Below are 27,653 nucleotides of genomic sequence, written 5' to 3'. Positions count from 1 at the left end.
CAAGCAATATGTAATTCGCAATATGCAATTAATTAGCCTGGGTCTGTTTTTTTAGGGTCATAGTTTTAAAACTCGTTATAGTAGTTTCATATGTATGTGTATATTGTATGTTTTTGCAGTTTTAAATATTCTGATATTGTTTTTAAGTGCTTCTGCTATGGTATGGTAAACAAATGCAATAAATAAATAAACACTGAAAATAAACAATGAAAATGGGAATAGTTAAGAATGTTAACTTACCTTCTCACCTTCCCACCTTCTTTACCTTCCTCACAGGGAACAAAACAACCTGCAGGGGAAGTGAACTGATCCTGGGGTGTCCTTCTGGGCCTCATTCGCTTGGTGGTGGAGTGGAAGCGGTTTTTGCACAGCCAGGGCAGGTAGGGGAGTCCTGGGGGCCTCTCTCCCCTGCACGTCTCTTTGGTCCTGGAAGAACCTGCCCCTTTAGCCTTTGCTCTTCTCCAAGATGGCTGCTAGGAAGGCCTTGAAGGTCACTCACAGTGCTTTGGCATTCAGAAAGAGGACCTCACCATCCTTGTCTTCATGGATTGCTACATAATGCTTAAAGAGAACATCATTTCTTCTGCTGCTTTCAGGGTCTGGTGACCTTTGAGCAGGTGGCCGTGCATTTCTCAGAGGAAGAGTGGGCTCTGCTGGATCCAGGCCAGAGGACTTTGCACAAAGAAGTCATGGAGGAGAATCGTGGGATCTTGGCCTTTCTGGGTAAGGAATGGGATTCCTCTGGGTAAGGCTAACTCTCTGCCTTCTTGCCATATCCTGGAAGGTGGAATTTCAGCTCTTCTTTCTTTGTGTCAGTGCAGAATACAAATGTCATTGACTCCGAAGACCTGACAAAACATTGAGAAAAGCCCATTGATGGACTTGCTCGGTGGCAGAGATGGCTGCCAACCAATCTTACTTTGCTGCTCTAGTTGCATCTGCATAATATTGAAGATGTTACAGATATTATCTTAATGGTCTCCATGGAGGAGAAGAGAGTTCAGCCTTTTCAGAAGACAGCTCTGGACAGCTTGCTTTTCATTTTACGATATAAGTAGACATTGAAAATAACCATTAGGGTTGAATTCCCACTTTCCAGTTCCCAATTAAATGATCAGCTAGGAGAAAATGGCAGATTTTAAGTGTATTTCATTTTTACAGTATTTTAAGTTGTTCATTTATTCTCTCAACTTCTTTATATGAGTTATTCCATATAAATAAAAGCATTGTATGGCAGTCTAGTTCTCAGTTCTATTGATCATCGGGATATTTCATATCTTTTGAAGGATCTTCCTCACCAATGATTTTTTTTTAATCCTGTGAATCAAATCAGCAATCATTTGTTTTGTACCAAGATTTCAAGACGATTTCTGTGTTTATACTTGCAGGTGATCACAGGGAGAGCAAGAAATATGGCCTACACCAGAGAAGGAAAACTGAAGAGAGTAGGGAAAAGGAATCCATTTATTTTGAAGGATCAGACGTCTGTGAAACTCCAATACTAGAAGCGCCAAGTAAAAAGAACATTCGTAAAAGGAAGAAACAGAGTAAAACTCAGAAGATTCATTCTAACAAATATCAAAGGTTTCAATGCTTAGTGTGTGAAAAACAATTAACTTTCAACTCACAACTTAACTTGCATCAAAGAATTCACACTGGGGAGAAGCCTTATAAATGCTTAGAGTGCGGAAAGGACTTTGCTCAGGGCAAAAACCTTAAGCAGCATCAAAAAATCCACACTGGGGAGAAGCCCTATCAATGCTTAGAATGCGGGAAGAGCTTTGCTCACAGAATCAGCCTTAAGGTGCATCAAGGAATTCACACTGGGGAGAAGCCCTATAAATGCTTAGAATGCGGGAAGAGCTTTGCTCAGAGCACACACCTTAAGCTGCATCAAGGAATTCACACTGGGGAGAAGCCCAATAAATGCTTAGAATGCGGGAAGAGCTTTGTTCGGAGCTCAGACCTTAAGCAGCATCAAACAATTCACACTGGGGAGAAGCCCCATAAATGCTTAGAATGCGGGAAGAGCTTTGTTCGGAGCTCAGACCTTAAGCAGCATCAAAGAATTCACACTGGGGAGAAGCCCTATCAATGCTTAGAATGCGGGAAGAGCTTTGCTCACAGAATCAGCCTTAAGGTGCATCAAGGAATTCACACTGGGGAGAAGCCCTATCAATGCTTAGAATGCGGGAAGACCTTTGCTCAGAGCACACACCTTAAGGAGCATCAAAAAATTCACACTGGGGAGAAGCCCTATCAGTGCTTAGAATGCGGGAAGAGCTTTGCTCACAGAATCAGCCTTAAGCTGCATCAAGGAATTCACACTGGGGAGAAGCCCTATAAATGCTTAGAATGCGGGAAGAGCTTTGCTCAGAGCAGCAGCCTTAAGGTGCATCAAAGAATTCACACTGGGGAGAAGCCCTATACATGCTTTGAGTGCGGAAAGAGCTTTTCTGAAAGCAGCAAACTTAAGCTGCATCAAAGAATTCACACTGGGGAGAAGCCCTATACATGCTTTGAGTGCGGAAAGAGCTTTTCTGAAAGCTGCAAACTTAAGCTGCATCGAAGAATTCACACTGGGGAGAAGCCCTATCAATGCTTAGAATGCGGGAAGAGCTTTGTTCACAGAAGCAGCCTTAAGAGGCATCAAAGAATTCACACTGGGGAGAAGCCCTATAAATGTTTAGAGTGCGGGAAGAGCTTTGTTCTGAGCACACGCCTTCATCAACATCAATCAACTCACATTGGGGAGAAGTCCTATAAGTGCTTAGTGTAGCATCATAGAATAGTAGAGTTGGAAGGGGCCTACAGGGCCATCTAGTCCAATCCCCTGCTCAATGCAGGAATCCACCCTAAAGCATCCCTGACAGATGGTTGTCTAGCTGCCTCTTGAAGGCCTCTAGTGTGGGAGAGCCCACAACCTTCCAAGGTAACTGATTCCATTGTCGCACTGCTCTAACAGTCAGGAAGTTTTTCCTGATGTCCAGCCGGAATCTGCCTTCCTGTAACTTGAGCCCATTATTCTGTGTCCTGCATCCTGGAATGATCGTGAAGTGATCCTGGCCCTCCTCTGTTTGACAACCTTTCAAGTCATTGAGGCGTGATATCGTATCTCCCATCAATCTTCTCCAGGCTAAACATGCCCAGTTCTTTCAGTCTCTCCTCACAGGACTTTGTTTCCAGGCCCCTGATCATCCTCTGAACATGCTCCAGCTGGTCTACATCCTTCTTAAAGTGTGCGCAGAACTGGGTGAAATACCCAAGATGTGGCATAGCCAGGGCTGCATAGAGGGGAACCAGTACCTCATTTGATTTGGAAGCTATACTTCTTTTAAAGCAGCCCAAAATACAATTTGCTTTTTTTGCAACTTCATCACACTGTTGGCTCATATTCAGCTTTTGATCTATAACAATTCGGAGGTTCTTGTTTGTAGTATTGCTGTGTCACGTATCCCCCCTCTTGTAAATGTGCATTGGGTTTCCTTTTCCTAGGTGTAGAACTTGGCATTTATCCCTATTCAATTTCATTCTGTTGTTTTCAGCCCAGCACTCCAGCCTATCAAGATCACTTTGAAGTTTGTTTCTGTCTTCCAGGGTATTAGCTATCCCATCCAATTTGGTGTCATCTGCAAACTTGATAAGCGTTCCCTGCACCTCCTTCAACATTTAATAAAAATGTTGAAGAGCACTGGGCCCAGGACTGAGCCCTGCGGTACCCCACTCCTAACCTCCCCCCAGTTTGAGAAGGTACCATTGATAAGCATTCTTTGAGTCTGATTCTGTAGCCAACTATGTATCCACCTAATAGTTGTTCCATCTAGCCCACTTTTAGCTCTTTTGTTAAATCAGAATATCATGGGGCACTTTGTCAAAAGCTTTGCTGAAGACAAGATATATTACGTCCCATGCATTCCCACAGTCCACAAGGGAGGTTACCCAATCAAACAATTTGATCAGATTAGTCTGACAGGATTTGTTCTTGACAAATCCCTGTTGGCTTCTAGAAATCATTGCATTCTTTTCAAGGTGCTTCCAGATTGACTTTTTTGGAATCTGCTCCAGAATTTTCCAAGGGATGGATGTCAGACTGACTGGTCTGTCTTTTCCCAAGTTCCTCCTTTTTGCCCTGTTTGAGGAAGGGACAACGTTAGCCCTCCTCCAGACATACGGCACCTCACCTGTCTTCCATGATTTCGCAAAGAATAACAGACAGTGGTTCTGAGAGTTCTTCCGCTAGCTCCTTCATTACTCTAGGATACAGTTCATCGGGCCCTAGAGATTTGAACTCATTCAAGGAAATTAGGTGTTCTTTGACCATTTGTTTATTAATCTCAGACTGCAATCCTGCCCCCTCAACTTCTGCGTCATTTTTTCCAGGAGGGTCATAGACCCGCTTTTGGGAGAAGACTGAGCCAAAGTAGGAATCGAGCACTTCAGCCTTTTCTTTGTCATCTGTTATCAATTACCCATCCTCGTTAAGCAGTTGAACCACCATTTCTTTCCATTGTGTTTTACTATTCACGTATCTGAAGAAAGACTTTTTATTGCTTTTAGCATCTCTCACTAATCTCAGCTCATTCTCAGGTTTAGCCTTTCTGGCGAGTCCATGGGTCTTCACGACAAACCTGGGTTTTAATCCCATGCAGCAGGAAGTCTCCCACAATAACTACTCTTCTCTTCTTCTTGGTCGACTGACTTTCTGAGTCTTGTTCACTGCTGCGTGGTGTCTCCTGTAATTCTTCCTCTGCAGACTGTCCTCCAGTGGCATCCTCCAGTAGCTGAAAGTGGTTGTTTAACTCTAATTGTTACACCGGTGTAGAATGCCTATAAGTTCTTCTGCTCCTAACTGTCACCCTTTTCCAGGGAGTTTTCTCTTCATGTTGAGTTCAGGCAGGAACACGAACATTGCGCACACTTTGCAGGTCACCAGTGCTAGAGACTCCTTTCTGCCCGTATTCTCTACGTATTAGAGGAGAATTGCCTGTGCTTTGTCCTATCTTCTCTGAAGGTGCACAACAAGAAGATCTGAGGAAAACACCTGGAAAGGCAAGTGTTCTTCAACAAATTAAAGTGCTTCAACGACAACTATCAACAGTATGGGATATGGGGGGGGGATATAATGAACCAAAGAAATTCCAAATCACCAAATATCACTGTTAAATAATGATTATAAATTATTAACAGCAAGCTTGGCAGAAAGACTGAAGAAAGTCCTACAAAAATTCATTCATGAGGATCAAGGTGGCTTCTTACCCAAAAGACAGATGGGAGACAATGTAAGAACGGTTTTAAATGTTGTGGAATATCTGGTGAAATATTGTGGTTGCAGAGAAAGCATTTGACAACCTTAGTTGGATTTTTCTACTTAGAACCTTAGAAGAACTGGACTTTGGAGTAAATGTCATAAAGTGGGTGAAATCCATCCATAACTCTCTAAAAACACAAATAATGATTAATGGAGATATCTCCAACCCATGTGAAATACAAAGAGGGACAAGACAGGGCTGCCCACTGTCACCGCTACTGTTGATTTCAGTGTTGGAATTGCTGGATTCAGATATAAGATAAGCTGAGAGAATTGGAGGAGTAAAGATTTTAAAAAAGAGACATATAGGTTGAGGGCATTTGCGGAGGATTTGGTCTTGACTCTGGAAGATCCTTTAAAGGGTACTGAAATTTTGATAGAAAAGACCAGTTTTCAAATTTAAAAGAAGGTAAAATACTTGGGAATTGTTTTGGCAAACATGAATTGTATGTTATTTCATAATAATTATGTGACAGTTTGGAATGAAGTTTAAAAAAGTTTTGCAAGGTGGTTAAAGGTTCGACTGTCACTTTTGGGGAGAATTGCAACAATTAAAATGAATGTTTTGCCTTGAATGTTATTTTTGTTTCAATCAATACATATTGTAACATTGGATTTACCATTTGAGCAGTGACAGAGAGAGAGAGATCTACGTTTGTACATGTATTAGTTTTTACTGGAACTAGGGACCTAAGAAGTGTTATTTGGGATACTCATCTCAAGGCTTTGGAAAGAGGCCAGGATACGCAGGTGGAGGGTATCAGGGTAGAACAGCAATCTAGCTGATGCAATCCAGTGTTCACATTGCATGAGAACACTGTGATTGGTTCTCATCTGTATAAATATGTTATTGATGGAGAATATGTTATTGTGGAGAGTTTGATGGAGTTATGCTGGAGCGTTATTGTGTATTGTTCTCTGTATATACTTGTACAGTAAACTTAGATAAGTAGTTAAAAGCTACTGTGTCTGAGTCTTCCTTCTTCATTGGACTGTTCATTTGCTACCTGGATCCTCTGGTTCAGCTTGTGTTATTTGCACTCTGTGCAGGCTCTGCTGGTGTGAAACACATCACCTTCCTGACACCTGGTGCCCTCCAAAGGTGTTGGAGTACGGCGATCCATCATTGCAAGTCAGTATGTCCTATGGTCAGGAATGCTGGGACAGCATGATGGGGAATGTAGGGCGGCGGCTCCAGGCAAGCCCCCACCCTACCCCACCCCACTTACCTGCTGTGTTGTCGCTGGGCCCGGGCTTGAACTGAGCGTCCTGGTGCACCCGGAAGCAAGGCCACACCTGCAGCCTTGCTTCTGGATGGACCCAGGGGCTCTATTCAATCCTGGGCCAGGCGATGACGGAGCAGGTAAGAACCCCCCACCCCCGCCTGGCCCCTTACCTGGACCTGCCGCCACCACTGCACAAAGTGTGGCAGCTCCAGGCAACCACCCTCCTGCCTGGCCCCTTACCTGGAGCTGCCACTGCACAAACTGTTGCGGTGGAAGCTCCAGGCAAGCCCCCCCGCACCCCACCACTTACCTTCTCTGTCATGGCCTGGCCCGTGCTTGAATCGAGCCCCCGAGTCCACCCAGAAGCAAGGCTGCAGGTGTGGACTTGCTTCCGGGTGGACCAGGGCGCTCAGTTCAAGCCCGGGCCCAGTGACGATGGAGCACGTAAGTGGGTTGGGGCTTACCTGGCAGCAGGGCCAGACAGGAGGGGTTTTTTTCTTACTTGCTCCGTCGTCACAGTCCAACACGTTTGGAGGGCACCAGGTTGGGGAAGGGCTCTAAACAAAAAAAGTAGGTGGCTCTAAGTTGTTCGTCATCCGTTGTCCACAACCCCACAGTCACCTCTGCATATCCTGTTCTCCATCCTGTCCTCATGGTTTATATCTGCTTTGGGAGAAGGAGAATTTCACTGGCACTTTCTGCCTCCTTAGGGAGGATGTGGCGTTAAGGCTGGTGAGCCTTAACTCCCAATTTCCCCGCTTTTTGGTGCTTGGTGGAAAAGTGTACGGCCTTAACGTTGTTTTATAAACTGTAGGTTTTTTGTTTATTGAATTTCATGGCTTTTTGTAAAGGATGACCAGATATCTGTTAAATCTCAGATAACTGGATCTTTAACAGTTGTATAAAAATGGGAATTTCAGCAGGTGTCATTTGTATGCATGCAGCACCTGGTGAAATTCTCTCTTCTTCTTCTTCTTCTTCTTCTTCTTCTTCTTCTTCTTCTTATTATTATTATTATTATTATTATTATTATTATTATTATTATTATTATTATTTATTCATCACCACAGTTAAAGCCGCAGGAGCTATACTAGAGTGACCACATTTAAAAGAGGGCAGGGCTCCTGCAGCTTTAATTGTTGTGATGAAGAGGGAATTTAACCAGGTGCTGCATGCATACAAATGACACCTGCTGAAATTCCCTTTTCTATGCAACTGTTAAAGATACAGGAGCCCTGTCCTCCTTTGCATATGGTCACCCTAGCCATATGGAAAGGAGGACAGGGCTCCTGCATCTTTAACAGTTGCATAGAAAAGGGAATTTCAGCAGGTGTCATTTGTATGCATGCAGCACCTGGTTAAATTCCATCTTCATCCCAACAGTGAAAGCTGCAGGAGCTATACATTTAAAAGAGGGCAGGGCTCTTTACAGGACGACTGTGTTTCCTGTAATAAGTTTTCTGGTTTTTATGGCCTGATCTTGAGAAATATGAGCAGCAACTGAGATGTGTTGTTTGTGTAAAATGAATAACGTGAAAAATATTGATATAGAAAAATATGGATTTATTTACTCATGTATTGCTAAAAAATTTTGAAGCAGCTTACAAAAGATACAATTGAGTATATAGGACAATACATGTTTATCACCATAATGAAAATTCCAAAATCAAATGCGAACCAGTGGACGGTCTAAATATAGCAGCTACATTGTTGTGGGTGGCAACTCTGGTAAATGTTCAGAAGACGTTCCTCCCAATAGAGCAGCGGTTCTCAACCTGTGGGTTGGGACCCCTTTGGGGGTCGAATGACCCTTTCACAGGGGTCGTCTAAGACCATCGGAAAACACATATTTCCGATGGTCTTAGGAAACTGTATTGACTGAACTATGTCATGTATCATCTTTTGTATTATTAAAGCTATTGTTATGTATTATTTTCATTATTAGCAAACCATCCCATGACAATGGATCGTGTAGAGAAGAACGAAATTTTTTTTATGGTTGGGGGTCACCTCAACATGAGGAACTGTATTAAAGGGTCACGGCATTAGGAAGGTTGAGAACCACTGCAATAGAGGAATGGGTCTTGTGAAAAGTCATCCTTTGGCAAACAGGCAACCTTTCCTAGTACATCTGTGAGCACTCTAGGATCACAACAAACACCATCCTGTTGTGGGCATAGGAAACATCAAAGGCTATTGAATATCAGAGCCCCCCCCTCCCCCTCCTGGCAGAGCACTGCAGTGGTAGATGAACTGAGGGTCTGTGAGTATCCCACCACACCGGCCGGCCGGAGAACTGGGATCAAGTGAATCCCAGGCACCAAAGCTGCATTTGACTGTACCGTTATTTAGTAGCTGAATCTCTCTGCTGGGGGCCAACCAGCAATAATGCCAACCTAGCTCTACTGGCAGATTAATAGCGGATTAGCAAAAGCAGACTCCTGTCTAGTGAAGAACATCTGTGATCTAGCTTTAACTCAGTGGTTCTCAACCTTCCTAATGCCGCGACCCTTTAATACAATTCCTCATGTTGTGGTGACCCCCAAGCATAAAATTATTTTCGTTGCTACTTCATAACTGTAATTTTGCTACTGTTATGAATCGTAATGTAAATATCTGATATGCAGGATGTATTTTCATTGTTACAAATTGAACATAATTAAAGCATAGTGATCACAAAAACAATATGTAATTATATATTGTGAAATATTTATTTCTAATTACAAATAAATGAAATGTCTAGGTTCCTAAGACCATCGGAAATATGTGTTTTCCGATGGTCTTTGGCGACCCCTGTGAAAGGGTCGTTCGACCCCCAAAGGGGTCCCGACCCACAGGTTGAGAACCACTGCTTTAACTGCATAACTGAATTTGAACTTGAGCTGTGATCTTTTTTTCCTTTTTTCTTCTTTTTTTTTTAAAAAAACAACAACAACTTTTTATTCTGTGTACGATTGGCAGTCCATGAGATTTGGGGACATTTTCATCCCAAATGCTTTAGATACTTCTGCTGTGTGTGTGTGTGTACTGGTCTCTAATCTTGTGTCCTTGTGTTATTTCCATGTCTTGAAGTTCTCTGACTTCTGCTTTTATTCTTCACATGCCTAGAGGAACTTCAGCATAGAGTAGGGAGGGTTATCTACAATGTTTTAGTATAGCACAAGGTATAGTTTAGTATAATTTAGCTTTAGACCACAAAGAGTAAACAGAAGCGGATAAGGAGGAGTCATAACAATGCTGGACGCTCAAGCCATTATCTTATTAGCTAAATTTAGAATACCTGCTTTTGCAATTCTTGTACTCAATCTTGTATTTACATTTCATTCTCTTTTCTTGTAACCACAGAAAGAGAGATTGTATACTTCTATAACCACCATGCCAATTTGTTTAATTTTTTTACAATAAACAGATTCTTATTTACAATCATGTCTGTGGTGATGCTTGTCGGCTGGGATTAAATGTTGGTCTGTTTGGCTTAGCACTGGTTACCCCCTGGGGTTTTTCGGACCCATTTGGTGTAGGTTCTGAGATTAAAAAGGACCCAATTTACACTCCCCTGTGTGAGTGCTTTGATGAAATCTAAGTTTGCAGCTCTGGCTGCAGCTACTTCCACTGTCTAAGCATTTATAGGGCTTCTCCCCTGTGTGAATTCTTTGCTGTCACTTAAGATGTGTGCTCTGAGCACAGTTCTTTCCATGCTCTGAGCCCTTATAGGGCTTCTCCCCAGTTTGAATTCTATGAGGCAACTTCAGATGTGTCCTGCAAGCAAAGTTCTTTCCGCATCCTAGGGCTTCTCGCCTATGTGGATGTTTTGATGTGCTTTAAAGATTCACATTGCGATTGAAACTCTGCATACTGAGCATGTGGAACCACCAGGAACATCCCCTCACGTGACCACAGTGACAGGGCAGGTTCATAGGGGAGAAGACGCTCTCTCAGGTATCCTGGTCCCAAGTCATTTGTGACTTTGTACACTCCCCTTGTCCCTCTCCCAGCAAAGGTCATCCCACAGGGCAAGCAGGGCAGTTCTGTTCCAAAACCAGGCCTGAAGCCCAATTGGAAAGGATCTAGGTAACCCACCCAGCCACACCCCCTCGGCTAGCTTTTATTAGCCAGGAGGGACAGAGATCGGGAGGGCAAGTGGTTGGCTGCATTGCCGCAAGCACCTTGTCCCCATCCTCAGTACGCAACAACTGGAACTGATCCCACAAAACCGGGCAGACGGGGAAATCGAACACCTCAGCTGGAGCTGTGCTAACAACAGCGTCAAGCCCGCTGCAGAGAGAAGCGATTTTGTCCTCGAAGTGCGATGCAAAAAGGTCGCAGTGGGTCCTTGACTGGGCCAGGGCCCCATTGTCCAGGGGAGGATGTGAACACCCCACGGACCACCCAGAACAGCTCCGCTGGAAGGCTACTCAAGGACACAAGGGAGGCAGCAAACTAAGCCTTCTTATGACAATGGGGTTACTTGGACACACACACTCCTACTCTTCAGACTGCCCGTCTCTCAACTTGGAGCAAAAACAAAATCAAGAGTACATCCTGGGGCTTTTCTCCAGTGTGAATTCTTTGATGAAAGCACTTTCCACTTACAAAGCATTCATGGCACATATCACCTGAATGGATTGTTTGAGGAAAGGTACAATCTGTGATTGAATATACCCGGTCACTACGTTCAACATCTAAGGTCCTCCTCCAGGTGCCTACTCTGAGAGAGGCTCGGAGTGTGGCAATGAGGGACAGGGCTTTTTCGGTGGTGGCCCCCAGACTATGAAATTATCTCTTTGATGAGGCTCTTTTCGGCGCCAGGTTAAGACTTTCTTCTTTGCCCAGGCATATGGCGGCCCATCTTAATCACCCACTTGTTTAGTTTTTAAAAGGTTTTTAATGCTTTATGTGTGTATGTTCTGTGTTTTAGTATTTTAAATTTTGTATACTTGTTTTTATCTTAATTTTAGAATTTCTGTAAACTGCCCAGAGAGCCCCGGCTATGGGAGCAGTATATAAGTGCAATAAATAAAAATAAATAAATAAATAAATAAATAACTGCTTTCCATATTCTGAGCATGTTTATGGCTTCTCCCCTGTGTGAATTCTTTGATGGGAATTAAGTTGCCAGCTCCAACTGAAGCTTCAGTTCAATCTTGAAATGAACTGACTTGAAGATTCAAGTCAATCTGTAAACACCTTGAAATCAATGCAGTGATTACTAGAAGCTAGGGGTGTGATCCGCTTCGCTTAGAATCGGGGAAGCAACAGCGAACCGGGGTGATCCACCTCCCCTACAGTTGGAAGAGAAGCGGATCGGGGGACTGGAGAAGCATGGCGAAGAGAACGACCATAAGCGGAGCGCTCCTCTTTTTGCGGAGCACTCCGCTCGCCATTTTGGATTTTTCGCCCATAGGATTGCATTGCGGAAAAGATTAGTGGATAACTTTTTTGTTTGTCAAGCTAACTATTTGAAACTCGCTGTGCTTAGAGAGTCGTGGGTGGGGGTCATTTTGAGCCTATTTTCAGCACTTTGCATGAAAAAAAGCAGGAGAGGTACCTTTTTGAAGTGCTGAAGGGCAGATTCAACTCCCAGTCATGATCACCTGATGAAGCATCCTCCAATCCCAAAGTTGGAGGGGGGATAAGCAAAACGGGATACTTAATAACTTGGGATACTGGGAAACTTTTCTTTCTTAGTCTCTGAATGGACTTTTCCCAGTGTTTTTTTAGACAGTAGCCCCACCAAATGCACAAACACAACCTGAAATCATATACTAAGCAAATAAATAACAGATAGGAAACACAGCACTGCTACCCACCCCATAGCCCAAGCTCTCCTGGCTTTTCCTCTTCAGCGAAGTCAGGCAGGCTTTCATTGTGGTTCAACTCCTTATTGTTGTTGTTGTTATTATTATTGCTATTCATATTAATTAGTACTGCTACTCTGGAGAAGATGCTGATGCTAGGGAAAGTGGAAGGCAAAAGGAAGAGGAGCTGACCAAAGGCAAGATGGATGGATGATATGTTGAGTTATAGCTTTAGAAGCTGTTTAGTTATTGCACAGACTGGGTTTCTGGCATATAACCTTTTGTGTTAAGTCTCTGTCTGGGCCCTACAGAGACTAGCAGAGATTACAGCGGTTCTCAGCCAAGTCAGCAAAGACGTGAATTAAGACAGAAATTTATGTAGGTTAAAATAAACCTTTTTACTGGCAAATAAATATATAATTTAGTTATGGCAATACTGATACAAATACTTACAAATGGTCAGTCAATACAGCTCACATGCGGGACATGGAAGTTATACCTGCACATGAAAATACATTTACTTTTATAGACAACCTGTACAATGATGCAACTCCTTGCAACCCTTAATTGAAGACAATCAGTTAGACAATTATTCAATTATGACACTCAATGTCCAGGTGTAGAGTTGACCTTTAAGTTTCTGCTGAGTCTTCTGTTCCTCCAGATTCTCAGCAATTAACAAATCAATGCAAAACATAACTAGGATCCATTCCAGGATCCAACATGATATTCTGGAGGTGACAGACTTGACCTTGGGGGAGCTAGGGGTGGTGACAGCCGACAGAAAGCTCTGGCATGGGTTGGTCCATGAAGTCACGAAGAGTAGGAAGCGACTGAACGAATAAACAACAAAATTATTGATGTTCTTATTTTGTTGTTGTTTAGTAATGGCTGTGATCACAATGCAGTCAATCAACTCTGAAGCAAGGATCACAAAGCTTTACTCTTATCCTCCTAGCCTCCTAGTTATGGGATGCAAAAGAAAAGGCATCTCTCTGTGCTGCTCCCACCTCACAGGGATGGTTTGCATTACTGGCTTTGAAACAATCCTTGGCTCACTTCCTTGTGCCCCCAGAAATGTCTGCTGTATGGCTGCCTTCCCTCCTCCGCCTGGGTGCTGCTGTGGTGGGGCATCTGCCAGGACTGACTTCCCCAAAGATCTATGGCATCTCTGCCTGCCTGGTGTCTGGGAGCTGTACTACATCATGGGCTTTGTGGTTCAACCCCACAAGCCTCCAGCATGCTTGCTCCCATTGCTGCCTGTCCTCCTCCTCTGTGCCCGCCTCTATTCCACCCTGCCGGAAGATCTCACCACGTTGGTTAGTGATCACTGCCCTGCGTCACTGAGAGACGCTGCCCTGCTTGTGGATCAGATGGGGGTGTATCACTCTGGGGCAGGGAATCCCCTAATGCAACCGCTGCCGGCTCAGCATGGGCTCAGACTGGAACGCTGGCAGCCCGGCTGGCATGAGCGGAGTGGAAAGGGCCAGAGGCTTCCTGACTGTTAGAGCAGTACGACAATGGAACCAGTGACCTAGGGAAGTTGTGGGTTCTTCCATACTCGAGGCCTTCAAGAGGCAGCTGGACAACCACCTGTCAGGTCTGCTTTAGGGTGGGTTCCTGCATTGAGCAGGGGGTTGGTCTCAATGGCCTTATTGCAAAGAGGAAGGACATTTCAAGAGATAGTGCCTGAAACTCACCGTGAAGAAGCAAAGCGAAGCAGCGTCCGCACTGCAAGTGGGGAATTTGGGCACTTACCTGGCACTAGAGACCGGTGACGTTTCAGACTGGGAGGAGGATGGGTTCAATTGCTGGGGGAACAGAGAGGGCTTAGAAGGGAGCCATGGAAAGTATTGGGAGTGAAACTGGTTCATAAGCAGGCCTGTTTTTTCCTGGAGGGGAGACATTTTTGCTGCCCGGAGCCTGAGAAGGACTCCGTCCTGCTCTCAAAGGAAGGGTCAAAGTGTGCAACAAGAGGCCACTCGGAACAGGAGTTACCATGTGTGTTGTACTCCTCATGGCTAGAGGCTCCATGAGTCTGGAATCTTCCTGTACCCTGATAAGGCCTCACCTAACATTAGGGTGACCCTATGGAAAGGAGGACAGGGCTCCTGTATCGTTAAAAGTTGCATAGAAAGGGGAATTCCTGCAGGTTGGTGAAATTGCCTCTTCATCACAACAGTTAAAGCTGCAGGAGCGACCAGATTTAAAACTAGAGTGACCAGATTTAAAAGATGGCAGGGCTCCTGCAGCTTTAACTGCTGTGATGAAGAGGGAATTTCACCAGGTTCTCCACATATACAAAGGACACCTGCTGAAATTCCCTTTTCTATGCAACTGCTAAAGATACAGGAGCCCTGTCCTCCTTTTCATAGGCTCACCGTACTTGACCTCTCTCTTTTTAGAGCTTCTATTCATGTTCAGAGTTGCTTCTCAACGGATCTGAAGGGCACCAGATTGGGGAACGCTGTTCTGCAGCAAGGGCAGGCAGAAGGATGGAGGGCTCTCATGCCGGAGGCTGCTTTACGCACTCAAAGGGGAAATGGCTGTGGATCCCACAAAAACCCCAGGAGCAAATGGGGCGGCGATGCTGCAGAGGGAATAAAATACACCCCCCACACACGTGGAAAAGCCCCCGTCCCAGGTCCACGTCTCTGCCAGGAGCCTCTGCGGCTCTCTAGTGTTGCCTCCACCAAAGGGTTAAAGAGGCGGAGAGGGGGCTGGGACCTAGAGCCAAGGCTGGATGAGGCCCCTCCCTTCACGCCCCACACTTCCTCCCCCCATTGCAAAGGATCCTGGGATTCTCCCCCTGCTCCTGCGAGCTTCGTGTGTCCTCCATCTGCAGCCTCTTTTCCCCTGCAAAGGAGCCGGTGAGTGCAGATTGCAAGGGGGTCCCAGGGGGGAGGGGGCAGGTTTGGGGCAGGTGGTGCTTTGGAAGACAGAGGGAGACTGACCCACTTGGGGCCCCTCCAGGAGACCCCCCTCCTTGCACCTCCTTCCCTCCCCATAACTAGGGGATCGCGGAAGGGAAGGCTGGAGAAAGGGGGGGTGTCTGGGAGGGACACAAGAGGAAAGGTCCCAGGTGGGGAGGAGGAATGTCCCACCTGCAGGCAAAAGGCTGCCTTGGTGTCCTGTTTGCATTGCATTTTTGGTTTCGTTTCCTCTCCCTGATTTAAACCTAGTGAATAAGCAAAATTAACAAGTCTCTTTGGTCACAAGGCCTTCGAAATAAAACCTGGGGCGCTTTTGTTGATTATGAAGGGAGCCTGCTGTTGGTTTTAGTACATCCCTCTTTGATGTGTGAAGTGAGCCTGATATTCGCATCCTGAGAGTGGGGAGAAATCGCTGTTACTCTGGTGCTATTTTGGGGTTCAAGTGCTGGGAGCAGAGAGGGCATAGAAAAGGGAATTTCACCAGGTGATCCATGTATGCAAATGATAGCTGCTGAAATTCCCTTTTTCAATACAATTGCTAAAGATAGAAGAATTGGAAGGGGCCTAAAAGGCCATCAAGTCCAACCACCTGCTCAATGCAGGAATCCACCCTCAAGCATCCCTGACTGGTGGTTGTCCAGCTGCCTCTTGAAGGCCTCTTGTGTGGGAGAGCCCACCACCTCCCTAGGTCACTGGTTCCATTATCATACTGGTATACAACTGTTAAAGATACAGGAGCCCTGTCCTCCTTTTCATAGGGTCACCCTAAATCATACATCTCTTAAGGCTTCCTTAGTGGCATATTTCATGTGTTTAACGAGCTGAAAAAGTATTCAGTGTTTTCTTGCTTAACTTTTGAAATAAATGTTCACACATTATTAGTTTTTAATGGCATTAATTCAGCTCTGGTTACACACTCTCTCTCTCCCGTTGCGGCAGAGTCGGAACTTCATTTTCAACCATGAATCTGGTTCCTTTGGGACGGGGGTCGCGGAGCCCCCTTTGAGACAGATGCTGGCTCTTACAAACCCGGGGTGGGGGTCTGTTCTTCCCAGCTGCATCCTGTCGAGGAATTCAAGCAAATAAGTATGTGGGCTTCTCCTGAGCCCACCCTGTACTAATATAGTTATTTTGGGCCTGTTCTCTACAAATCAAAGTATCTATCCTTCCGCAGTAACTGGGAAATGTATTAAGGATGCAACCATGACACCAAGTCTTGTGAAGGGTATTGAAACACTAGGACAGTTAGAAGGTGTCGTGGTAGAAACAGCTAACTGTGAAATGAACAGATGGGCACAAGTTTCTCAATAATAATTGACGTCTTCTTTTTCTGGCCTTGAAAAGATTGCACTCTGCACATGTGTAAAATCCTTGCTTATAACTGGTTGAGCAGTTTACCTGTTACTGTTTTATGATTGGTGTATTGTATGGAGAGGTTCAGCCTTGTTACGAAGGGGACTGACCCTATAAGGAGGTTAAGCCTTTCCTGAAAATAGCGGGCAGTTCCTTGGGTCCTCTGAGGGCTTCCGCCTTGCAGCTCTAACCGCTGCTTGTAATAAACCTTCTCAAAAGAGAGAACCGTGTCTCAGCGATCCCACTTAGAGGAGACGCATCTTTCCAGGGTTCCTCGACACCCCCTCGAAATATCAGCTCTGAAACTTGGGCCTGTGGCCTACCTTGCCAGGCTGGTGTTTAAAAGAATCAAATTATTGGGGAAGGCACATGGGCCTTGTATCTAGTGTGGGGGGGGGGGGCATTGTACGGCCATCCTTCGACAGAATGATCAGTCAAGAAGCCATCTGGCTCCGTTACCAGGTTTGGCCAAGGAGGGAAGTTGGGAACCTTCTCACGGAGAACCCTGGTGTGCCTCCTTCACACTCTCCGTTTTAATTCCTACAGCACAGTCCCTGCCTCAAAGGAGAAATTGGCAGCCAAGGAAGGAGACTGTTTTGAGTCCTGGTAGGAGCAGAGATGGAGAAGAGCGTGAAGATGGAAGAGCAAAGCTTTGCTGGCCCTGAGGCAGGAAACATCCAGGAAGGCAGCAGTTCAGAGCCCTGGGAAGGAAGAGTGCAGCAGGACCAGCCTGGGAGCAACACCTGCTCAGACACGGAGCGCCAGGGCTTCAGGGACTTCTGCTACCAGGAGGCCATGGGGCCCCGAGAGGTTTGCAGCCAACTCCACCACCTTTGCCGCCAGTGGCTGAAGCTAGAAAGGAACACGAAAGCTGAGATGCTGGACCTGGTGGTCCTGGAGCAGTTCCTGGCTGTCCTGACCCCGGAGGTGGAGAGTTGGGTCAGAGAGTGTGGAGCAGAGACCAGTTCCCAGGCGGTGGCCCTGGCAGAAGGCTTCCTCCTGAGCCAGGCAGAGGACCAAGAGCAGGTGAGAGCATTTCATCCTGATGACTAACAGGGACTGTGTTCTTAATACTTATCTCAACTTTATTTTACATGTCCTCTAAGGAAGGGATGCCCCAATTTCCAATGACACCTGCAAGTATAGTTGTTCTTCATGTGTAGAGCAGGCCCTCGTTAAATTAACAGTACGTCATTAAAATGTGCAATTCCCTACCAGAGGATGCAGGGATGGCCATGAATTTGGGCTGTTTAAAGAGGGGGTTAGACAAATTCCTGGAGGAGAAGGCTATGAATGGCTATATCCTACCTCCAGTATCCTAAGCAGTATGTCTATGTACACCAGTTGCTGGGGAACATGGGCTGGAGGGTGCTGTGACACTCATGTCCTGCTTGTGAGTTCGTAGTCAACAGCTGATGGACCACTGTTGGGAGAGAATCCTGGAGTAGATGGACCCTTGTTCTGATCCAGAATGGCTGTTGTTATGATCACAGGAGAACTGAATGGGTTTATGAAGTTCTGGGGAAGGAGGGGATCCTTCTTCAGCCAGTGGCAGAGTCTCCTCCCAACAGGACAGGAAGAGCATTTGTAGACGCCAAACTGCTGTGTTTACAGTGGAAGATGCTGGATATCAGGGAATGTCTGGGAGGTTCTGTCTTTCCTCCTGGCTGGTTTTTGGAGGGTGTTCAAGCACTTTGCTTATGCCAGGGTTGATATCTTAGCCCCCTGACAAAGACTCATGGCTTTGTGTCTTGGATAGTAGATCAACTTTAGAATGAGACCTGAAAGGTAAAGCGATTGGGAAATGCTGCCCCTGGCCTTGACCTGACCCATTTCTTTCCTTCCCACCTCCCCCTGCTCTGTCTGGGATCCTCCCTCCTGTAAACAAAGTAAGTTTAAGAAAACTTAAACTTGGGGGGGTGGAGCTTGGCAGCCATGAAGCTGGTAAGGATTTTTTAATTCTCCAATTTTTTAATTCTTCCCGCCTTGCCGGGAAAATCAATTATCTCTTTTTAAAAGGGCATAAATCTCAAGCAACATGATGGAAAAGGACTATGAATATTAAGTGTTTAAGTTGCTGATAATGGAGTAAAGTTGAAAGGATTTTAAGTGAGACTGTTGGAACGTTTCTGTGGCGTCTCTGTGGAAATCGAAACCAACTGCTAGTTACAGCAGTTAATGGTTTGTTTTTGTTAGAGACGAGGACTGATTTATGGCGCAGCTCACTTTTTATCGGAAAGCGGAGAAGAGCTGTAAAAAAAAAACTGGCTCTATAAAGAGAAAAGCAACTCAGGCGCAGTTTGATCGATGGATGGTGTGCTAAATTGCGATTAAGGGGGGGAGGTGATCTGCAGATTGGAGCGATTGCAGCATTCGGTGGGGAGACGAAGTTTGGTGTTGTCGGGACTTTTGGGACTGTGTTTATGGCTTGTTTCGGTCTCCCCCAGTGAATGCTGTTTTGATATGTGGTGTAATTCCCCCCCCCCAAGAGAAGAAAGAGTGATTAAGTAGTGGAAAGCACACAGAAGATATAATAAACCGCTAAGGGAAGCCGGGAGTTAAGGAGGAGATTTATGACCTATGTCTAATATAAAAAGAAGGATTAAAAAAGAAATTGCAAAAGTTAAGTGGTCTAGAAAACGTCCCAGTAACCATAACCTCCCCCATCTGGAAGAATTAGTTTCTGAAGAAGAACAGGAAAGCACAGACTCTGCAACTGAAGAAAAAATGGCTGAAGGTGGAAAAGCAGCTGGCAGTCAGCCAGCCACCTTAGCTGAAATCAAAACTGTTATTGCAGAAAACAACACAATCATTTTTTAAAAAATGGATCAGCAAACGGAAAACTTTAAACAACAGATGCGTGTGTTAGCTGATAAAATTTCGCAGAACAATAAAGCTATAAAGGATTTGGAGGCGGGAGCAGACCTGACCCAGAAGAAACAAGAGGCTTTTGAAAAATCGACTAATGTGCGGTTCCAAGACCACGAATTAAGGCTGATAGCTTCAGAAGATCAAAATCGCCGTTCAACGCTTCGAATAAAACATTTTATTCAAACGCAAGGAGAAAACTTGAGAGAAATAATTTTGAATTGGTTTAAAGAGTTGATGCCTGATTTGCAAATTGAAGAATTTGAAATTGATCGAGTCCATAGAGTGGGGGGGGGGGCAAAATTACAAAGGGGCTACTAGAGATATCTTGGTGAAATTTGGTAATTATTATAAAAAAGAGCAAATCATGAAGAAACTGAGATCTATGGCCCAGTTACAGTATAAAGGCAAATCAGTGCAAATTTATAATGATCTTTGTCAACATACATTGAATTGGAGGTGCAGTGTTAAGCCAATAACTGAAATATTAGTGAAGAAAAAAATCACATATTCGTGGGGTTATCCTGTTTTTCTAAGATTTACATATGGAAAGGGGGAGCACAGAGTAATCTCTCTGGATCAGGGTAAGGAGTTATTGAAGAGCTTGGGTCTGTATGAGGAAGCAAGTGTGATTGGAACAGGTGGGGGGGAGATGAGGCTGGGGCATCTGGGGTGTAATAGAATTGTTAACTGTACTATGAGATAATTGTAGATAGAAAGGTTAAGCATAGAGACCTTGCCGGCCTGGCGCAGCACTGCCTCCCCCCCTCCCCCTAAAGTAGATGGCTGGAGTATTAGACTTACGGAGATTTGGGGGGGGGGAAGAGGTGGGGGGAGGGGAGGAGGGAAGGGGGATGGTAGGGGTTAGAGTAAGGGGATTGAGGGTTATGTTATGTTGTTTGTGTTTGCTATCTCTTGCAAACAAGGAGGGGGGTTGTTCTTCCCAGCTGCACCCTGTCGAGGAATTCCAGCAAATAGGTATGTGGGCTTCCCCTGAGCCCACCCTGTGCTAATATCATTACTTTGGGCTTGTTCTCTAGAAATCAAAGTATCTATCCTTCCGCAGTAACTGGAAAACGTATTAAGAATGCAACCATGACACCAACTCTTGTGAAGAGTGTTGAAACACTAGTTTCACAAGACTGTGTGCCTACTAGGACAGTTAGAAGGTGTCGTGGTAGAAACAGCTAACCGTGAAATGAACAGATGGGCACAAGTTTCACACTAATCATTGACATGTTGTTGTTGTTTTGTCCTTGAAAAGGCTGCACTCTGCGCATGCATAAAATCCTTGCTTATAACTGTCTGAGAAACTTACCTGTTACTGTTTCATGATTGGTGTATTCTATGGAGAGGTTCTGCATTATTTCTAAGGGGACTGAACCTATAAGTAGGTTAAGCCTTTCCTGAAAATAGCTGGCAGTTCCTTGGGTCCTCTGAGGGCTTCCGCCGTGCAGTGTTAAGCACTGCTTGTAATAAACTTTCTCAAAAGAGAGAACCGCGTCTTAGAGCCTTTGACCACCACTCAGAGATCCCACTTAGAGGAGACGCGCCTTTCCAGGATTCCTCGAGACCCCCTCCAAATATCAGCTCTGAAGCTTGGGCCTGTGGCCTACCTTGCCAGGCTGGTGTTAACAAGAATCAAATTATTGGGGAAGGCACATGGGCCTTGTTGCTGGGGGGGGGGGGCGGGTTGTTTCGCCATCCTTCGACAAAATGATCAGTCAAGAAGCCATCCGGCTCCGTTACCAGGTTTTGCCAAGGTGGGAAGTTGGGAACCTTCTCACGGAGAACCCTGGTGTGCCTCCTTCACACTCTCTGTTTTAATTCCTACAGCGCAGTCCCTGCCTCAAAGGAGAAATTGGCAGCCAAGGAAGGAGACTGTTTCGAGTCCTGGTGGGAGCAGAAGAGAGTGAAGATGGAAGAGCAAAGCTTTGCTGGCCCTGAGGCAGGAAACATCCAGGGAGGGAGCAGTGCAGAGCCCTGGGAAGGAAGAGTGCAGCAGGACCAGCCTGGGAGCAACACCTGCTCAGACACAGAGCGCCAGGGCTTCAGGGACTTCTGCTACCAGGAGGCTGAAGGGCCCCGAGAGGTTTGCAGCCGACTCCACCTCCTTTGCCGCCAGTGGCTGAAGCCAGAAAGGAAGACAAAAGCTCAGATGCTGGACCTGGTGGTCCTAGAGCAGTTCCTGGCTGTCCTGCCCCTGGAGGTGGAGCGCTGGGTCAGAGAGTGTGGAGCGGAGACCAGTTCCCAGGCAGTGGCCCTGGCAGAAGGCTTCCTTCTGAGCCAGGCAGAGGACCAAGAGCAGGTGAGAGCATTTCATCCTGGTGACTAACAGGGACTGTGTTCTTAATACTTATCTCAACTTCATTTTACATGTCCTCTAAGGAAGGGATGCCCCAATTTCCAATGACACCTGCAAGTATAGTTGTTCTTCATGGGTAGAGCAGGCCCTCGTTAAATTAACAGTACGTCATTAAAATGTGCAATTCCCTACCAGAGGATGCAGGGATGGCCATGAATTTGGACTGTTTAAAGAGGGGGTTAGACAAATTCTTGGAGGAGAAGGCTATGAATGGCTATATCCTACCTCCAGTATCCTAAGCAGTATGTCTAAGTACACCCGTTGCTGGGGAACATGGGCTGGAGGGTGCTGCGACTCTCATGTCCTGCTTGTGAGTTCATATTCAACAGCTGATGGACCACTGTGGGGAGAGAATCATGGAGTAGATGGACCCTTGTTCTGATCCAGAAGGGCTGTTCTTATGATCACAGGAGAACTGAATGGGTTTATGAAGTTCTGGGGAAGGAGGGGATACTTCTTCAGCCAGTGGCAGAGTCTCCTCCCAACAGGACAGGAAGAGCATTTGTAGACGCCAAACTGCTGTGTTTACAGCGGAAGATGCTGGATATCAGGGAATGTCTGGGAGGTTCTGTCTTTCCTCCTGGCTGGTTTTCGGAGGGTGTTAAAGCACTTTGCTTTTGCCAGGGTTGATATCTTAGCCCCCTGACAAAGACACGTCGCTGTGTGTCTTGGATAGTAGATCAACTTTAGAATGAGACCTGAAAGGTAAAGCGATTGGGAAATTATGCCCTTGGCCTTGACCTGACCCGTTTCTTTCCTTCTCTAATCCCTCTTCCCTGCCTGGGAACCTCCCTCCTGCTCCAGGTCCAGGGGATGTTGGCCTAAGTGCCCACAGATTTCCCTGAGGCAGAGAAGGATCCACCGGGAACCACACAGAGGCCGCTGGACAGGTGGATCTTGCAGGAGGGTGACGGAGGACCCTCCTCACTGGGTAAGAATTAGTGGACGTATTTTCCCATGGTCTCCCTCCCTCAATTACACCTGAGATGCATGAGCTGCTTTAACATTCTCCTGGAGTCTGATTTTCCTGGGGGAGATACTCAAAAAGGAAATGTTGTTTAGTATTGTGGCTTGAGTGTGTAAGACCCACTGTAGCCTGCTTGCCAGAGTGGGACTTACACACTCAACAACTAAGGTCCTCCTCCAGGCACCTACTCAGAGGGAAGATCAGAGGACGACAACAAGGGAGAGGCCTTCTCTGTGGTGGCCCCCCAACTGTGCAACAATCTCCCCAATGAGTTTCACCTGCCGCTGACATTGTTATCTTTTCAGTGCCAAGTCAAGCAATATGTAATTAGCAATATGTAATTAGCCTAGGTCTGCTTTTTTAGGGTCATAGTTTTAAAACTTCTTATAGTAGTTTTATATGTATGTGTATATTGTATGTTTTTGCAGTTTTTAATATTTGGATATTGTTTTTAAGTGCTTTTATCATTTGTTAACTGCCCAGAGAACTTCGGCTATGGGATGGTAAGCAAATGCAATAAATAAACACTGATTCCAATAAAACAATGAAAATGGGAATAGTTAAGAACGTTAACTTACCTTCTCACCTTCTTTGCTTTCCTCACAGGGAACAGAAAAAACTGCAGAGAAACTGAACTGATCCTGGGCGATCCTTCTGGGCCTCGTTCCCTTGGTGGTGGAGTGGAAGCGGTTTCTGCACAGCCTGGGCAGGTAGGGGAGTCCTGGGGGCCTCCGTCCCCTGCACATCTCTTTGGTCCTGGAAGAGCCTGCCCCTTTAGCCTTTGCTCTTCTCCCAGATGGCTGCTAGGAAGGCCTTGAAGGTCACTCACAATGATTTGGCATTTAGAAAGGACCTCACCATCCTTGTCTTCAAGGATTGCTACATAATGCTTAAAGAGAACATCATTTCTTCTTCTTTCAGGGTCTGGTGACCTTTGAGGAGGTGGCCGTGCATTTCTCAGAGGAGGAGTGGGCTCTGCTGGATCTAGGCCAGAGGACTCTGCACAAAGAAGTCATGGAGGAGAATCGTGGGATCCTGGCCTCTCTGGGTAAGGAATGGGATTCCTCAGGGTAAGGCTCCCTCTCTGCCTTCTTGCCAGATCCGGGAAGGTGGAATTTCAGCTCTTCTTTCTTTGTGTCAGTGCAGAATACAAATGTCATTGAGGGCAACAGTGCCTGGGCCTTGTTCCTGGGATACTCTAATCCAGAGAAAGCTCACCAGGTGATGTACATAAAGCCATAAAGGTGTAGATAAAGCACTTACATATCCTGTCCAACCATTACCTGTGGGTCTTCTTACTGCCACTATGGAATTTGGGTATTGATTTAACTCTGGAAACAGCAGGATGTCCCTCGAGTTGGGGCTTCTCATCTCTAAGAAGTGGCCAAGACTTCTGCAATTGCCTTATTAATATGAATTCAGAGCAAGGTTCGAAAGCAGTGAATACGGGCCAGCACCAGAATGATTCTTCTGCATGTTTCACTTGTGTTGAAGGGACTCCACTGGCTGCCTGTTTGCAACTCCGCCAAATTGAAGGTTGTTGCTACTATCTAAAGTCCTTAAGAACTTGGGGGCTGGTTAGCTGAAAATCTGCCTTCTCGGGGTCCTTTGGTGAGCTGGTGCCACATTCCTTTGAGGTCTTCTTCATAATTGTTTAGCATGATAGTGCCCACGGTCTGGTCACAGAATAATAGAATAGTTGAATTGGAAGGGGCCTACAAGGCCATCAGGTCCACCCCCTGCTCAACTTCTGCTTCAGTTTCTCCAGGGGGGTCATAGACCTGCTTTTGGGCTTTAAGCAGCATCAAGGAATTCACACTGGGGAGAAGCCCTATAAATGCTTAGAGTGCAGAGAGAGCTTTCTTCACAGCACAAGCCTTAAGTATCATCAAAGAACTCACACTGGGGAGAAGCCCTATAAATGATTAGAGTGCGGAGAGAGCTTTGCTCAAAGCTCAAACCTTAAGTAGCATCAAAGAATTCACAGTGGGGAGAAGCCCTATAAATGCCGGGAGTGCGGAGAGGGCTTTGCTCGCAGCTCAACCCTTAAACAGCATCAAAGAACTCACACTAGGGAGAAGCCCTATAAATGCTTAGAGTGCAGAGAGAGCTCTACTCAAAGCTCAAGCCTTAAGCGGCATCAAAGAATTCACAATGGGGAGAAGCCCTATAAATGCTTAGAATGCAGAGAGAGCTTTACTCAGAGCACAAGCCTTAAGTATCATCAAAGAATTCACAGTGGGGAGAAGCCCTATAAATGCTTAGAATGCGGAAAAATCTTTGCTCAGAGCACAAACTTTAAGTATCATCAACGAATTCACAGTGGGGAAAAGCCCAATAAATGCTTAGAATGCGGGAAGAGCTTTGCTCGCAGGTCAAGCCTTAAGCTGCATCAACGTAGTCACACTGGGGAAAAGCCCTATAAATGCTTAGACTGCGGGAAGAGCTTTGCTCACACCTCAACCCTTAAACAGCATCAAAGAATTCACAGTGGGGAGAAGCCCTATAAATGCTTAGAGTGCGGAGAGAGCTTTGCTCAGATCTCAAGACTTAAGTATCATCAAAAAATTCACAGTGGGGAGAAGCCCTATAAATGCTTAGAATGCGGAAAAACCTTTGCTCACAGCACAAGCCTTAAGCATTATCAACGAACTCACACTGTGGAGAAGCCCTATAAATGCTTAGAATGCGGAAAAACCTTTGCTCACAGCACAAGCCTTAAGCATCATCAACGAACTCACACTGTGGAGAAGCCCTATAAATGCTTAGAATGCAGAAAAACCTTTGCTCACAGCACCCACCTTAAGCGGCATCAAAGAATTCACACTGGGGAGAAGCCCTATAAATGCTTTGAGTGTGGGAAGACCTTTGCTCAGTGTGAAAGACTTAAGCTTCATCAAAGAATTCACACTGGGGAGAAGCCCTATAAATGCTTTGAGTGTGGGAAGACCTTTGCTACGGGCGCAAACCTTAATCAGCATCACAGTATTCACACTGGGGAGAAGCCGTGCAAATGCTTAGAATGTGGGAAGAGCTTTGCTCACAGCGTAGTTGGTATATCAACTTAAGCTGATAAAAGGTGCTCTTTGCCACTGAGTTCACCTGTGCCTCAAGTGACAGTTCTGGATCCAAGAGCACCCCCAAACTACGGACCCGATCCTTTAGGGAGAGTGCAATCCCATCCAGGACAGGGCAAACATCACCTCGCCGGACAGATGAACCACCCGCTAACAGTACCTCCGTCTTGTCTGGATTGAGTCTCAGTTTGTTAGCCCTCATCCAGTCCATTACCGTGCCCAGGCACTGGTTCAGAACAGTCACTGCCTCACCTGGGTTTGATGAAAAGGAAAGGTAGAGCTGGGTATCATCCGCATATTGATGACACCTCAGTCCACATCTCCGGATAACCTCCCCCAGCGGCTTCATGTATATGTTAAACAGCATAGGGGATAAGATAGAGCCCTGTGGAACCCCATGGCTTAGGAGCCATGGCACAGAGCAATAATCCCCCAGCACCACTTTCTGGAATCGGCCATCCAAATAGGAGCAGAACCACTGCAACGCAGTACCTCCAACTCCCAGCTCAGACAACCTATCCAGAAGGATACCATGGTCGATGGTATCGAAGGCTGCTGAGAGGTCTAGGAGAACCAACAGGGTCGCACTCCCCCTGTCTCTCTCCCGACAGAGGTCATCCCACAGGGCGACCAAGGCAGTTTCCGTTCCAAAACCAGGCCTGAAACCCGATTGAAATGGATCTAGATAATCCGTTTCATTCAAGAGTGCCTGGAGTTGTCCTGCAACCACCCGCTCAAGCACCTTGCCCATGTAATGTTCTTTTGGTATGGATGTCTGTGATGTCTGAAATAATGAAAATTATTTTTCTTGAAAAAAGAAATTCTAGTAAGACACGTTGTCTGTCACAGGGAATAATTTATTAAACAGCGCCGCCCTCGCCTTGCGTCGCTAGTCACCGCCACAACCGCAGGAGCCTCTCCCACATGGATTGTCCATCCGGGCGCAAATGTTCCCTAGCCACGCTAATGGCGGATGCGATCTGTGCACTTTCCTGAAGCATAGAAAATGTGCAGCCTGCTCCCCTATGCCCCGCATGCTTTCCCCAGAGGTTTTAAAATAAATTGAATCCAGCTGAAAACAACAGAATGAAATTTAATAGGGATAAATGCCAAGTTCTACATTTAGGAAATAGAAAAGCACAGTTACAAGATGGGGGATACTTGGCTCAGCAATAGTACAAACGAGAAGGTTCTTGGAATTGTTGTAGATCACAAGCTGAATAGGAGCAAACAGTGCGATATGGCTGCAAGAAAGGCAAATGCTATTTTGGGGTGCATTAATAGAAGTATAGCTTCCAAATCATGTGAGGCACTGGTTCCTCTCTATTTGGCCCTAGTTAGGCCTCATCTAGTGTATTGCGTCCAGTTCTGGGCTCCACAATTCAAGAAGTATGCAGACAAGCTGGAGCGTGTTCAGAGGAGGGCAACCAGGATGATTGGGGGTCTGGAAACAAAGCCCTATGAAGAGAGACTGAAAGAACTGGGCATGCTTAGCCCGGAGAAGAGAAGATTGAGGGGAGACATGATAGCACTCTTCAAATACATAAAAGGTTGTCACACAGAGGAGGGCCAGGATTTCTTCTTGATCCTCCCAGAGTGCAGGACACGGAATAACGGGCTCAAGTTAAAGGAAGCCAGATTCCATGTGCCTACTTACCCTACCCTGTGCCTGTTTGCATTCTCTTCCCCTCCTTATTGTTTTACTATGATTTTATTAGATTGTAAGCCTATGCGGCAGAGTCTTGCTATTTACTGTTT

General features: G+C 45.8%; 2 protein-coding genes across 2 annotated transcripts in view; both read left to right on the top strand.

Moving 5' to 3' along the window:
- Positions 1-23,860, top strand: part of LOC134396475 (zinc finger and SCAN domain-containing protein 16-like) — a 48,152-nt gene extending 24,292 nt beyond the window's left edge. The window contains exons 2-5 of the mRNA XM_063122998.1: positions 17,165-17,644; positions 22,656-22,782; positions 23,425-23,528; positions 23,740-23,860. Of these exons, the coding sequence (XP_062979068.1) occupies positions 17,237-17,644; positions 22,656-22,676 (429 nt within the window). The 5' untranslated portion in view covers positions 17,165-17,236 and the 3' untranslated portion in view covers positions 22,677-22,782; positions 23,425-23,528; positions 23,740-23,860. The remainder of the gene's footprint in view (positions 1-17,164; positions 17,645-22,655; positions 22,783-23,424; positions 23,529-23,739) is intronic.
- Positions 1,742-10,871, top strand: LOC134395771 (zinc finger protein 239-like; the record flags this gene model as incomplete). The annotated part of the gene is made up of 3 exons (XM_063121933.1): positions 1,742-2,140; positions 2,393-2,646; positions 10,718-10,871. Coding segments are annotated over 3 exons (807 nt in total), but the record flags the coding sequence as incomplete, so codon positions are not given.
- Positions 23,861-27,653: the final 3,793 nt, after the last annotated feature.

The sequence above is a fragment of the Elgaria multicarinata genome, chromosome 3, assembly GCF_023053635.1.
Source record: "Elgaria multicarinata webbii isolate HBS135686 ecotype San Diego chromosome 3, rElgMul1.1.pri, whole genome shotgun sequence".
Classification (NCBI taxonomy): domain Eukaryota; kingdom Metazoa; phylum Chordata; class Lepidosauria; order Squamata; family Anguidae; genus Elgaria; species Elgaria multicarinata.
This window is presented reverse-complemented; position numbering and strand designations above follow the sequence as displayed.